The 15827-nt window shown below is 35.9% G+C and overlaps 1 protein-coding gene across 1 annotated transcript; it reads right to left on the bottom strand.

Moving 5' to 3' along the window:
* Positions 1–1162: 1162 nt before the first annotated feature.
* Positions 1163–14985, bottom strand: LOC129940735 (peroxisomal membrane protein PEX13). Its single transcript, XM_056049177.1, has 3 exons — positions 14085–14985; positions 13801–14024; positions 1163–1822 (listed from the first exon to the last, which is right to left on the bottom strand). The coding sequence occupies exons 1-3, from the start codon at positions 14702–14704 to the stop codon at positions 1413–1415; spliced, it is 1254 nt and encodes a 417-aa protein (XP_055905152.1). The 5' UTR covers positions 14705–14985; the 3' UTR covers positions 1163–1412.
* Positions 14986–15827: the final 842 nt, after the last annotated feature.

Genomic DNA, 15827 nt, shown 5'->3' with positions numbered 1-15827 from the left:
TTAAATTGATTCTTATAAAATATCTAAACAAAAGTTTCAAATTGGCTGATTTTGAATAAAATTCTTACTTTTCTTGCTCTTTTTCGAATGTCGTAAGCTTCTAATTTTCTATTTCTATTCTATTTTCGACCGAATTTGTATGTCGACTACTGTTATAAATCAGTCTTAAAAAATGAAAAATACTTCCAACGCGAATCGGCTCAAAATCTTAATTTCAAATTTGAAGTCAATCGACCGAATGGTTTAGGCTTTTTCGACTTCTATACCATCGTAATGTCATGTTTGATTAAAATCTCGATTTCGAAATTTTTTACGAATGCAATACTTGCCAAATATGTAGTTCCTATTTATCGTAAATCAAAAGTGAATAGTAAAAATAAATTAATGAATGAATAAAAAATGACTTCCAAATTACAGGGAAAAAGATTCCGAAGCTGATAAACACCAAGTAATACAGAAATTTATTTACTTTCGCACCAATTATAGACAATAATTTAAACAAAATCCGGATTGTGAAAAAAGTGGTGCAGTTGTAAACGACATATCTAGTGTTATTTTGACTCGAGCTGTCTCTTAAAAACTTGAAGGAACCATTTACGTTGCAAAGCAGCATCCAAAAAGAAAGCTTCACTTAGCATGTTGCCTATACTTCACAAGTATCAGCTTTCAATTGAATTATTGTATACATTTTTGAATCGTCTGAGCGCCTAGCCAATAATATTGTGCAATATTTTTCACAACAATACTGAGCGCCTATGGACCGCTTAACAATGCAACTTTTAAGATTTCGCTAGGCATCCTCATTTATCAAAAAAAAAAAAGAAAACGACAAAATGTCACTTAACCCCTTTTTCATTCAAATGCTTAAATTACTATTTTTCAATTATCTCGGAAGACTTAATTTTTTTTACTAAAACTTTCCTCTATCAAAGTTACTGTTCTAGAAGTCAATTGTAGGTTACTAAGTACCTTTTAAATCATAGAACATTATTCTGTCTCAAGAACTTTACCCTAATGATTTGCTTGTATTCTTTACAGTTTTAATGTAAGTTGACTTGAGGAATACAAAAACTTTGTATAGTTACTAACCTTTTTTAATACCTTTTCCTCTTTTCCTCTTTCACACTTTTCTTTTTTAGAAATGATATAAAGTATAAAATCGTTTGTTTGTTTTTACTTTAACACCTGATTGTGCTACTTTATTTTTTTTTGTTTTCTTAGTGTTTGTTTGTTTTTTAAATAATATAAAGACGTAAATACCAATCTTACAAAATAAGAAATTCGTTAAAATTAAACATGACATAGAATGGATGAACAATAATAATCCGACACACGACTTTGTCTTATACCATTTGATTTTGAACATTAAACCAACTTAAATTAAAATTAGAATAAAAAGAAAATGACAATATTTAGTCCATGAGTGGACTAATTTCCTGATCGGTCGAATTAGGGTTCGGATTCTCAATGCTTATCAATTGAGGAGCTTTTCCAAAATCACTAACTCCCAGATTTGGTAATTGAGGATGTTGATTTGTATCTGGAACAATCACAGGAATACTGTTTTCTATTGGTATTGTCGTAGATTGACGAACTTGTGATGGTGTTTTAAGGTAGTTAATTGGAACGAGACCTGATGTTTGACCATCTATAGTTGCAAGACCCCAACCGCTGCTCATCAGTTGATGGGTATTTTGTATTTCTTTGGGTGCAACTAGAATGCGTTGTCCTGCTTGGAATGATAATTCAGATTGATTTCTAGCTTGGAAATCGTAGGAGGCTGTTGCTTCAAGGGGATTCACCCACTTTTGTGGATTGCGAGCTGAAATAAAAACAGAAATGTTAATAATGATCCTTTATATCAAAGAGCTAAGATAAAGCAATTTTAAAGTAAAAAATCAGCAAATAGACTTTGACATATTGAATAGAAACAATATAATTTTTTGATCTGAAATGTTACCGCGAGCTGCTTTAGATCGTAAATATGGTAAGATCGAACTCAACATCCGAATAGATCTATATTCTATATTGTTGAGCTTTGACAGCTAACAATTGTATTAAGGAAAATCTACTGTTAAATTACCACAAACAAGCACTTTTTAATCATTCAAAAAAACACCTCAAAGTTAAACTCGTACAACTTTTTGTTTCATATAAATTTGTTGTATTTAATATCAATGTAAGTCAAACTTAGTTTTATCATTCAAGCTGTTATAACAGTGACTTTTTTCAAGCATATAGTACTTGAGCCTCTAAGAACTGGGTAAACGAAACGGCCAAACATCTGTAGATGTACGAAATCTAGTTATAATGTGTTTTTAGAATATGCGAGAAAGCGTCGTTTTAGTTAATCGCAATCAATCAACGGATTATACGAAAAGTTAACATTTAAAACACTTTTTAGAAATTGAGAAATATATCTGAAATGTTCCTTTTTTTGGTATGGAGGCCCTCGAAACATTGAAATGTTTTTTAAATGTTTCTCTATTTCCTATTCCTCAAAATTAGCCGTTCGGAGTCGGCATATAAACTGTAGGTCCCCTCCATTTCTGACAACATTACTCGCACACAGGAATGGTTGAGAGTTGTAAGTCACTAGGCCTTGGTTCTCAACGGACTGTCGCGCCACCCAATTTATTTATTTATTTTTATTTTTTTTATTTCCTATTCCGTGTTTATATTTAAACACAGTGCGAGCGTTAGGAAAATAGGGAAGGAGATACCGGTGCACATTGGTCTTAAAGTTCTAAACATCAAAATGGGAGGGAAAAACAGAGTTGGCCAAAGCATTCCACATTCTCGATGTGCGATTTAAGAAAGAATTTATACTTTACAGTACGCCCGAAATTGAGCTCAAGGGTAAACTGATGAGCATTCCTAGAAGTGAGAGTATTACGGCTGAATCGTTTAAGGGGTGGAATGCAACTGGCTAATTCGACAGAACATTGTTTGTAAAAATATCTATAAAACAACGAAAGGCATGAAACATTGCGATGGTGTTCTAGCGATGTAAATGTTTCGATTATAGTTCTGCCGCCTATCATTTTTAAAGCCCTTTTTTGAATTCTATCCAAGAGATTTAAACTTGTTTTGGGGGCACCTGCCCAGATATGCAAAATATATTCAAGCTTTGGACGGATAAAAGCTTTGTAGATTATAGCCAGATCAGAAGGGATGAAAAATTTCTTGCATCGTCGGGGAAATCCTTAACACCTGGCAGCATTTTTGGCGATATCGAATATGTGTTCATTCCATAAGAGGTGATCTGTGATATTCATACCGAGTACTGAAAGTTGATTAGTTTCCTGGATGCAAGTGCCGCTCATGGATAGCGGCATCGGGGGTGGGTTACGCTTTAACGATAGGAGACAGCGTTGAGTTTTCGAAATTCTACACGGTTTTTGATTCCCCATTGGTCAATGCTGATCAGATCAGAATTTAATGAGCTTATCATACGCTGCTGTTGAAATTCCACATCCGAAGGACAAGGATGTGAATCTAGAAACGAATATGAAAAGCTGAGGGTACTGTATGTCGTCGGCGAAACAGTTTAATGGATTAGAAGTGACAGACAAAAGATTATCTGTTTCCCAAGTATTTACACAGGAAGGATTTGCGTTAATAGTTTTAAAATAAATATAAAATGTCACAAAAAGTTTGGAGCAACGAAAATATTATCCAATTTATACAACTGTATGTCATAAGAATTGTTGTAATGCAGCTTCAAAATTAGGAAATTTATATTATTCATTGATGAGATAATAGAGAAACACATGTATCTCAACATTTTTAAACAAACTTGGAAAATTATTTTTTTTTTTTTCAATTCTATCAAGATAATGATCACAAGCACAAAACTTAGAAAATGAAAGTGTGTTCTTAGATGTCGTACAACTGTCCAAACATGACATAAGCGTCATAGAAAATGTATGGCGTTATTTGGAAGGCCGGGTAAAGCTATGAGCAGCCGGCACATACAAAACTACACATATTTCGAGTTCTGACGTCTACACATAAATCAATGTACGCAAACTCGCATATAAGGGTGTTGCGACGATGTGCGGAATCTGTCCCAAAAGCCGAACATATTTTGTTTGCGTCGATTTGCTTGCACTTTAAGTGTACGCAAATAAGTGCGAACATTTTGTGGCCAATCTGTATTAACGCGATATGCGGAAAAATCATATGCTGCAGGTTTGCGAGAATATAATAGATTTTTTAACATTTTGTTTTGCTTAAGGTTTTTGATTCTCGACGAAGTTTAAAACGTATGTACATACAGTTGTCTTCATAAAAATAGCAGCGCAGAAGTCTTGTTTTGGCTCTAATGGAGATGGCGCAACAGTTTAATATTCATCTTTGCTGGGTGCCGGGCCATAGAGACATTACAGGTAAGGCAGATGAACTCACCAGGAAAGGTACAGTGCAGCCCATGCTACCACTTTTGGCAAGCACTGGCATACCAATCGATACTTGTAAACTGCTGCTAATGCAAGACGCTGTGCGGAGGGCAGGCACCAGGTGGAACAACATCACCACGTGTCAAGTCACAAAAAACATCTGGCCAACACTGGATTTAAAACGTTCAAGGTGCTTGCTCTCTCTAAGCAGATCGCATATAAGCTCGATAATAGGTGTCATAACCGGACACTGTCTAATAGGAAAGCACGCTACGAGACTAGGCGTATTCTCAAATGACTTTTGGACGAGGAAGAGGAAGAAACGGTTCTACATCTTCTCTGCACATGCCCTGCTCTAGCTCGAAAACGCAAGAGGAGAATTCTTCTTTAACGATCTAAACGATCTAAATCATATCGGTATAATCAGCCTCTCACGTTTCGTAAGGGACTCAAGCTGGTTCCATTGAGCTTAGGAGGAAGCCTCAAGATTCATGTGGTAACACAATGGGCCATTAAACTGGCCTAAGTGTGTCCGTTTTCATCTTGGACAGCCACAATAACCTAACCTAACCTATAAAAATAGCAGTGCATGGCAAAGTACTGGATCTATTAATGAATGAAATTATCAAATAATTTTAGCTTACAATTAGTACTTTGTTGCATAACCATTGTTTTTTATCACTGCTTCGGATCTACTTGGCATTGAGTCCACTAAAACCTGATACCTCTCGACTGGTATTGCGTTCCACTAATCACACACTGCTTCCCATAATTCTTACGTATTATTCGGTTTTGTTTTATGAACTGCGTTCTTATCATCCCCCCCACAAATTTTCGATGGGGTTAGGTATAGAGCGGGCCACTCTATAACGGATAACTTCTTCTTCGCAAACCATGATTTTGCATTTTTTGACTTATACTTTGGGTCATAGTCTTGTTGGTATACCCAAACCAACGGCATTTCCTCTTCAGCATGGGGTACCATTACCCCCTCGAGAATTTTCACATACTCGGTAACATCCCTTAAACCGCCGATGGGATGAATAGGCCCGACCCCGTAATATGAAAATCAAGCCCATATCATTTTTCCTACACCATGCTTCACTGTTTTTATAGTGTACCGTGGATCGTTTGCTGCATTTTAGGGTCTTTTCACATATTCTCGACGACCCTTGGACTCAAAAAGGACGACCTGCTTTCATCGCTCCATAGAACATTCCTCCATTTCTCTTTTCCTTAACCTCTATGCGCTTTAGCTTTATTCTTTATTTAACCCCATTCTCTTTGCCACATGCCTTTTGTTCAAGAATGTTACCTTGAGTGGACTTCGGGCTGGTATCTTCGCTTATTTTCCATTTCTTATTTTCCCTAAGCCTATGCAAGGATCTGTTTTGCTAACTGAACAATTTTGTCTGTCAGTTATATTAGTAGTCAACGTTCTCAACGGACTGTCGCGCCACCCAATTTATTTATTTATTTTTATTTTTTTTATTTCCTATTCCGTGTTTATATTTAAACACAGTGCGAGCGTTAGGAAAATAGGGAAGGAGATACCGGTGCACATTGGTCTTAAAGTTCTAAACATCAAAATGGGAGGGAAAAACAGAGTTGGCCAAAGCATTCCACATTCTCGATGTGCGATTTAAGAAAGAATTTATACTTTACAGTACGCCCGAAATTGAGCTCAAGGGTAAACTGATGAGCATTCCTAGAAGTGAGAGTATTACGGCTGAATCGTTTAAGGGGTGGAATGCAACTGGCTAATTCGACAGAACATTGTTTGTAAAAATATCTATAAAACAACGAAAGGCATGAAACATTGCGATGGTGTTCTAGCGATGTAAATGTTTCGATTATAGTTCTGCCGCCTATCATTTTTAAAGCCCTTTTTTGAATTCTATCCAAGAGATTTAAACTTGTTTTGGGGGCACCTGCCCAGATATGCAAAATATATTCAAGCTTTGGACGGATAAAAGCTTTGTAGATTATAGCCAGATCAGAAGGGATGAAAAATTTCTTGCATCGTCGGGGAAATCCTTAACACCTGGCAGCATTTTTGGCGATATCGAATATGTGTTCATTCCATAAGAGGTGATCTGTGATATTCATACCGAGTACTGAAAGTTGATTAGTTTCCTGGATGCAAGTGCCGCTCATGGATAGCGGCATCGGGGGTGGGTTACGCTTTAACGATAGGAGACAGCGTTGAGTTTTCGAAATTCTACACGGTTTTTGATTCCCCATTGGTCAATGCTGATCAGATCAGAATTTAATGAGCTTATCATACGCTGCTGTTGAAATTCCACATCCGAAGGACAAGGATGTGAATCTAGAAACGAATATGAAAAGCTGAGGGTACTGTATGTCGTCGGCGAAACAGTTTAATGGATTAGAAGTGACAGACAAAAGATTATCTGTTTCCCAAGTATTTACACAGGAAGGATTTGCGTTAATAGTTTTAAAATAAATATAAAATGTCACAAAAAGTTTGGAGCAACGAAAATATTATCCAATTTATACAACTGTATGTCATAAGAATTGTTGTAATGCAGCTTCAAAATTAGGAAATTTATATTATTCATTGATGAGATAATAGAGAAACACATGTATCTCAACATTTTTAAACAAACTTGGAAAATTATTTTTTTTTTTTTCAATTCTATCAAGATAATGATCACAAGCACAAAACTTAGAAAATGAAAGTGTGTTCTTAGATGTCGTACAACTGTCCAAACATGACATAAGCGTCATAGAAAATGTATGGCGTTATTTGGAAGGCCGGGTAAAGCTATGAGCAGCCGGCACATACAAAACTACACATATTTCGAGTTCTGACGTCTACACATAAATCAATGTACGCAAACTCGCATATAAGGGTGTTGCGACGATGTGCGGAATCTGTCCCAAAAGCCGAACATATTTTGTTTGCGTCGATTTGCTTGCACTTTAAGTGTACGCAAATAAGTGCGAACATTTTGTGGCCAATCTGTATTAACGCGATATGCGGAAAAATCATATGCTGCAGGTTTGCGAGAATATAATAGATTTTTTAACATTTTGTTTTGCTTAAGGTTTTTGATTCTCGACGAAGTTTAAAACGTATGTACATACAGTTGTCTTCATAAAAATAGCAGCGCAGAAGTCTTGTTTTGGCTCTAATGGAGATGGCGCAACAGTTTAATATTCATCTTTGCTGGGTGCCGGGCCATAGAGACATTACAGGTAAGGCAGATGAACTCACCAGGAAAGGTACAGTGCAGCCCATGCTACCACTTTTGGCAAGCACTGGCATACCAATCGATACTTGTAAACTGCTGCTAATGCAAGACGCTGTGCGGAGGGCAGGCACCAGGTGGAACAACATCACCACGTGTCAAGTCACAAAAAACATCTGGCCAACACTGGATTTAAAACGTTCAAGGTGCTTGCTCTCTCTAAGCAGATCGCATATAAGCTCGATAATAGGTGTCATAACCGGACACTGTCTAATAGGAAAGCACGCTACGAGACTAGGCGTATTCTCAAATGACTTTTGGACGAGGAAGAGGAAGAAACGGTTCTTCATCTTCTCTGCACATGCCCTGCTCTAGCTCGAAAACGCAAGAGGAGAATTCTTCTTTAACGATCTAAACGATCTAAATCATATCGGTATAATCAGCCTCTCACGTTTCGTAAGGGACTCAAGCTGGTTCCATTGAGCTTAGGAGGAAGCCTCAAGATTCATGTGGTAACACAATGGGCCATTAAACTGGCCTAAGTGTGTCCGTTTTCATCTTGGACAGCCACAATAACCTAACCTAACCTATAAAAATAGCAGTGCATGGCAAAGTACTGGATCTATTAATGAATGAAATTATCAAATAATTTTAGCTTACAATTAGTACTTTGTTGCATAACCATTGTTTTTTATCACTGCTTCGGATCTACTTGACATTGAGTCCACTAAAACCTGATACCTCTCGACTGGTATTGCGTTCCACTAATCACACACTGCTTCCCATAATTCTTACGTATTATTCGGTTTTGTTTTATGAACTGCGTTCTTATCATCCCCCCCACAAATTTTCGATGGGGTTAGGTATAGAGCGGGCCACTCTATAACGGATAACTTCTTCTTCGCAAACCATGATTTTGCATTTTTTGACTTATACTTTGGGTCATAGTCTTGTTGGTATACCCAAACCAACGGCATTTCCTCTTCAGCATGGGGTACCATTACCCCCTCGAGAATTTTCACATACTCGGTAACATCCCTTAAACCGCCGATGGGATGAATAGGCCCGACCCCGTAATATGAAAATCAAGCCCATATCATTTTTCCTACACCATGCTTCACTGTTTTTATAGTGTACCGTGGATCGTTTGCTGCATTTTAGGGTCTTTTCACATATTCTCGACGACCCTTGGACTCAAAAAGGACGACCTGCTTTCATCGCTCCATAGAACATTCCTCCATTTCTCTTTTCCTTAACCTCTATGCGCTTTAGCTTTATTCTTTATTTAACCCCATTCTCTTTGCCACATGCCTTTTGTTCAAGAATGTTACCTTGAGTGGACTTCGGGCTGGTATCTTCGCTTATTTTCCATTTCTTATTTTCCCTAAGCCTATGCAAGGATCTGTTTTGCTAACTGAACAATTTTGTCTGTCAGTTATATTAGTAGTCATTCTTTTTGGGCCTAGCGTTTTCGGTTTATTTTGCCATTTTGATTCGTTACTGACCATTTTTGCTGAGCAGCTTTGGATGTCTTGAATATTTTGGTAGGTTTTCCCCTCCAAGCGCAGTATTCTAATAAGTTTTACAATTTCTTCGGTGCAATATCTTGACCGTCCCATTGTTTATTTTTGAGCTTATATTTATTAATTTTTGTATCTTAATATATATAATTCTTCTGTGAGTGTGTATGTCACTGAACTTCTCTTAAACGACTGGACCGATTTTGATGAAATTTTTTGTGTGTGTTCAAGGGGATCTGAGAATGGTTTAGATTCCAAATTTTGTCCGCTGGACAATGTTTTTTAAATTAATTTTTAATTTATTAGTAGTTGTTGATTTTATCGAAAGTGAGAGATTAGGATACATAAAATTTAATCAAGCAAAACTTCGTGCTGAGGAGTACACTCATTTACGTGACGCCGTAATCGGCAACGTAGATGCAACGAATGACATCAACAATATTGGTACCGCATATATTCTCCCATCATCATACACTGGTAGCCCGCGTCATATGCAGGAATATATTCAAGATGCCATGACTTACGTACGTGCATACGGCCGACCTGAGCTTTTTATCACATTTACGTGTAATCCAAACTGGGATGAAATCAAAAGTTTACTGTTTGCCAGGTCAAACATCGATGCACCGTCATGATGTCACTGCACGTGTCTTTAAACAAAAATTAAAATCTTTGATGAATTTGATTACACATTACTCGGTATTTGGTGAAACGCGTTGTTGGCTTTACTCTGTTGAATGGCAAAAACGAGGTTTACCTCATGCGCATATTTTAATTTGGTTGGTGGATAAAATACGCGCAGAAGAAATTGACAAAATTATTTCAGCGGAAATTCCAGATCCGAATGTTGATCCAGAATTGTTTAACATTGTTACTACAAATATGATCCATGGTCCATGTGGCACTCTAAACATGATGTCGCCATGTATGGATAATGGAAAATGTACAAAACGTTTTCCAAAACCATGTGAAACTGATACTATCACCAATATGGACGGTTATCCATCTTATCGACGCACATAGAGACGTAGACAATGGTGGTCAATCATATGAACTGCGTCTGTCAAATGGTATGAGAGTAGATATTGATAATCGCTGGGTAGTTCCATATTCGCCATTGCTGTGCAAAACCTACAAAGCGCACATAAACGTTGTACGATGCAGTTCGGTGAAGTCTATCAAATAAATTTGTAAGTATGTTCACAAGGGTAGTGATAAAGCTTTATTTGCTGTTCAAAATGTTAACGACAATGACGAAATAACACGTTATCAAATGGGTCGATACATAAGTAGCATCGAAGCTTTGGCGCATTTTTAAGTTGTGTAACATAAAGAAGCATTCAGGCATGGCTGAAGTTTTGAGAAAATGTAAAATTATTATCTGGGATGAATGGCCCACAAGCATTCGCTTGAAGCTTTAGACAGGTCCCTGGAAGATATCAAAAATAATGCTCGGCTTTTCGGTGGTGCTCTACTGCTGCTGTCTGGTGATTTCAGACAAACACTACCAGTCATTCCACGCGCGACATATGCAGACGAAATAGACGCATGTTTGAAAGAATCTTATCTATGGCCAAGTGTCACTAAATTATGCCTTACTATTAATATGCGCGTTCGACTTCAAAATGATCCATTAGCGTCAGGATTCTCTGAACAATTGTAAGACATTGGCAACGGTAAAATTCAATTTTATGAAGATAGACAATATATTCGACTTTCAGAGAATTTTTGCAACATGGTGGCTACCAAAGATGAGTTAATAACATATCTTTCCAGATTTAAGACATAATTATACTAATCATGAATGGCTGCGAGAGCGAGCTATTTTAGCCGCAACAAAATTTAGATGTTGACGCCATCAATTTTAAAATACAACAGTCATTGCCTGGTGATGAAATTACATTTAAATCGATTGACACTGTTGTTGATCCTGACGAAGTTGTCAACTATCCTGTAGAGTTTTTAAATTCACTAGATTTATCTGGAATGCCAACACATAATTTGCGACTGAAAATTGGCTCACCTATAATTTTGCTTCGAAATTTAAATGCGCCAAAATTATGTAATGGCACGCGATTAGTTGTAAAAAAAATCATGGGCAACATTCTTGAAGCCACCATTCAAACGTTTACAATTTCCAATCCGCTTGGCATATGCTATGACTATGAATTAGTCACAAGGCCAAACAATGACAATTTGTGGCTTAGATTTAGAAAACCCATGTTTTTCTCACGGCCAATTATATGTTGCGTGTTCCAGAGTTGGAAAACCATGGAATTTATTTATTTATACACCTCAGGGTTTAACCAAAAATATTGTACATCCAATGGCATTACGATAAATTAAGTTTTTGTAAATAAAAAAATATATTTTTTAAATAAAATAGTTTGAGTGTAAGCTTTTTTGCCTTTAATTAAAACAAGTTGAAGATTTCATTACATATACTCACACGCTATCGATTAGTCTAATTGTAATAAATTTACATGTAATGACGTTAGATATTGTCATAACATTTGAATAATAATTTTTATCAAAATGGCCCAGAATGCTTTAGCTTATTTTCAAATTAAAGACGTGTAGACAGGACAACGTCTGTCGGGTCCGCTAGTATGCTTATATGTTACGAATACTTTAAAAAGTAAAAGAGGCTGGAATGCGACCTACACTGATAACTTCCCATCCCGTCTGTCGATTTGTCTTGCTTAAAAGTTTGTCTATATGTACTCGTATCAATTTTTACCAAATTTGCGTACTATTTTTTGTAGATTTTATTTTTTATGAAAAAACGGATTGTTGGATTTTTATATAAAAATTACTGAATATCGAAAACAATATTTTCTGTGTAATAAAATAAGTTTGAAGCCAATATTTTTAATTTTTGAAAAGCTATTTGAGTCGAAAGTAAATTTTTACCAACTTATACATTTTCTTTTTAGGTTTTTATTTTTTGTAAAAAAACTGTCAATTCGATTTTTCTCGAACTTTGTCCTAATGTTTAAAACAATATTTCTTATAAGTAAAAATTATTAAGAAGCTATTATCTCAAACTTTTAAAAATATATTTGAGTCGAAAATCAATTTTTACCAACTTTTGTTAATTTTGTTTAGGTTTTTAATTTTTTGTAAAAAACTGTCAATTCGAATTTTTTCAAAATGTTACTGAATGTTGAAAACAATATTTTTTGAAAGATAAAAGTAAATTAAAGCCAATATCTCAAAGCTTTGAAAAGATATTTGAGTCGAAAATCAATTTTTATCGATTCGATTTTTCTCAAAAATTTACCAGATTTAAAAAACATTATTCTTCGTTGCACAAAATTGTTTTGGAGGTGACAATTTTTTTTTCAGTTTTTTTTTTTTTTTGATTTATTAAAAAAGCATTAAATGGACTTTTTTCAAAAAATATACTTCTCTGATATCACGTTACAATATATTATAAAAATTTAATTCAAGTCTCTAGCGTTTTTGGTTCGTAATATATTTAGGGTTAACCAAAATGTTCACCTTTTTTCAAACTGCTATGGTAAAAAAAACCACCCACGCAATTTTCTTGAGAACCCTTTCTGCATCTTTCTGCCTTATTATCTGTACAACAAAACTTATTTGAAATCGATATCTCTTCTGGTTCTTGACATACGGATGTATGTACGAACGTACGTATACATGCACGCACAGACATCTTTCTAAAAATCTTTCATTTCGACTCTAGGGACCTTGAAACGTCGAGAAATATCAAAGTGTTCAATTTGATAAATCAGACCCATTACAATAACTTCCTATGGGAAGTTAAAAATATTTGCTATTTTTATGAACCCTCTATACCCAGAGAGATTGTAATAATGTGTGTTAACCGGGAAAAGTAGAGTATAACTTCACGCTAAAAGTCTCTAATATGAAAACGAAAGACCGTTAGATGCAAGTAACATGTACATTTTTTTTTGTAAAAATTTCCATTATTTAAATAATTGACAATCTAATAAAATCTGACCAGCACTGTTATTTTTATGAACACAACTGTACATAACGTCTCAGAATACTATTGTAAGATCATTGCACTGTGTACGATCTTGATGCATTTAAAAAATAGCACTTAAGGATTAAAAAATAGATAAAAACCTATTCTCAGACCTACCGAGTGTATATGCAAAATGTTTTATGTTTTACTGCCAGAACTCCAAACATCAAGACCAGCGAAAACAGAAACGCCAAAATTCTGAAACAAGTATTTTCCATTTTTTGTTTGCAATTTCCATTTCTCTATGTAAAACTGTATAACACAAATCGTCTTATTTATGCGTAGAACATTTAGAGACAAGAAATACTCATAGTTAAATTTGCATTTCGTGCATATTTATGCTTCTGTATGTTATTCGAAAAATGTGCATACATTTGTAGGTTAGACAAGGGAAAGATGGAAAAGAAAAAATGATTCGAAAGTCAGAGACAAGCGCACTCACAGTTCAAAGTACTGGAAAAACACTCATGCCTGTAATCGCTACTTAGAATTAATTCAATCAAATCTTATCTTTAACCTTATCGCAGATTAGCGCATCAGCCATGATGAAAAAAAAGCAGCAAAATTTAAAGGCGACACAATTAGATAACAAGCAAACAGCAGCAACTAAAACAACAACAATAAAATGAAGAATTCCAACTGCTACTTACTTTCTTCGAGAGCTGTCTCTGTAACGGTCCCTATCAGCTTCATAATCAGATATGGCGCCGTAAATATAAAACTTATAAATGCTAATACTGGCCAAGGCGATGCTCCCTTTCTGGGTAAGGCTGGCCCTGGATTGGCTGAAGTTTGTTTCAAGGCAGCAGCAAATGCCTCTTTGAAGGCCAACGACGAGGGGTCAAGATTTGATATTCTCAGCCAATAGAGAAGTCTGAAATATGATAATTCATTGAAATAACGCTAAAGTTAGTTATTGTCGTTTTGGACTTACTTTCTATAGATCCAATTCAGTCCTCTAAATATGGCGAATGTTTGCCAGAACTGGCCAAACACTGTCCTCAGTCGACCAAAGTTAGCTGCGACCCCTAGAATAGCTCTGAATGAGCTTGTTATAGCGAAGAACGTCGAGTCCAACATTTGAGCAATGTTTCCAATGGCCGACACCAGAGACTCTATGCTCTGGAAGGTCGGACGTGCGCTATTCTCGGCTAATTGAATGAATCTTTGTTCGGGATCAGCTGGATTCATTCCGTATCTACCATAAGAGCCACCATATCCCCCAAAAGCACCACCAGCACCACCATAAGCACCTCCGCCAAATGTGTTAAATCCCCCACCATACCCACCGCCGTAACCTCCTCCAGCTGTCATGTAGGGATTACTCATAAAACCAAAAGAGTTTTGCTGTTGTAAATATCCTCCTGCGGGACCAGCAAATGAAGCTCTCATCGGAGGTGGTGGAATCGACGGTGGTAATTGTGGCCCCAGAGCCCTGACATTGCCAAAGGGAGTGCGCATTACACCCCCTGAAGTCGGGACACCACCACCAGCTGTTATGACGGGCTCATTTAGGACGGCACTTCGAAAGTTTTCACTATTTTCCCCACTCATCTTTGTTGTTTCTATTGTGAGTTGCAGATAAACCTTTTTCTACTTATTTTATTCTCGTGATGCGTGTTTTTCTTCAATAACACATTGAAAAGGTTTATCTTGTTGTCGAGTAAAATAATGAATACGAATGATGAAATGTATTTATAATTTAAATGTGTTATTTTGAGAGACTTCTTATTTGAAATCAACAAAATTTCACTTGTTTTTCACTCGTTTTTTTCTGCGATTGATGAATTATCTGCTGGGGGTCGGCCGTTTGTCGTCATACGATGTTAATAAAAAAAAATCTGTTTGATTTGTTTTTGACTATTTTGACATTTTTCGCATAAGGTAAGGTGTACTCTTGGTTGTTTGGCAATGGGTACGTTCAGCCGCAATTCACTTGAAACTCGGGTCCAGTTTGTTCACGGTTGGTAAGGTTTCTGAAAAAAGTTTCAGAGCTTCTAGGATAACGACTCTAATTAATAGAATTGAATAGTCTTTGATTAGTGCATATGAAAGTAATCTAAAATTTCAAGTGTTACTAGTTTTAATGAGTTAAAAAGGCAATTATTTGTTTTTAAATTTTACAATATTTGATATTTTATTTATAGGTTACACTTTGACAACACAAATTAATGCGTATTTCTAAGGAAAAATCACAATCAATGGAAGTTTAATTCATTGTAAACGTTGTTTTAAAAAGGAGGGTGCGCCATTATCTTATCATTCGAAAATATCAGCCAAAAAACCATGAGTTGAATTCGACTGCTAGTAGACAACTTCGTGTTGATGTGATCCATTCCTTAATGCTACTTGCCCTTTTGTAAGTAAAGTGTTAAGTTAACTTTTGAACTCAATTTTTTTATTTTGCCAAACTTTATAAAAAAGATATGTTTCATTGACAACAACAAAAATTGAAGCAGAGGAACGACAGATGGCGTTTAAAAATTATTTAGAATTTATTCCTCCAAACCTACAAGAGTGCGAGCAAAGCAAAAGAGGTGGAATCACTTTTAAGCAGGCTTTTGTATGAATTGAAAATTGACTACAATGCCAGTCTTTAGCAGCCTGTTTTTTCGAACTGCTTGTTTGTTTGTTGGGTGTTCCTTGCGTAGTATTTATAAATTCAAACCAAATCAAA

This window comes from Eupeodes corollae, chromosome 1 (genome assembly GCF_945859685.1).
Source record: "Eupeodes corollae chromosome 1, idEupCoro1.1, whole genome shotgun sequence".
Taxonomy (NCBI): domain Eukaryota; kingdom Metazoa; phylum Arthropoda; class Insecta; order Diptera; family Syrphidae; genus Eupeodes; species Eupeodes corollae.
Note: the sequence above shows the minus strand (reverse complement) of the source record. Positions and strands in the feature narration are given on the sequence as shown.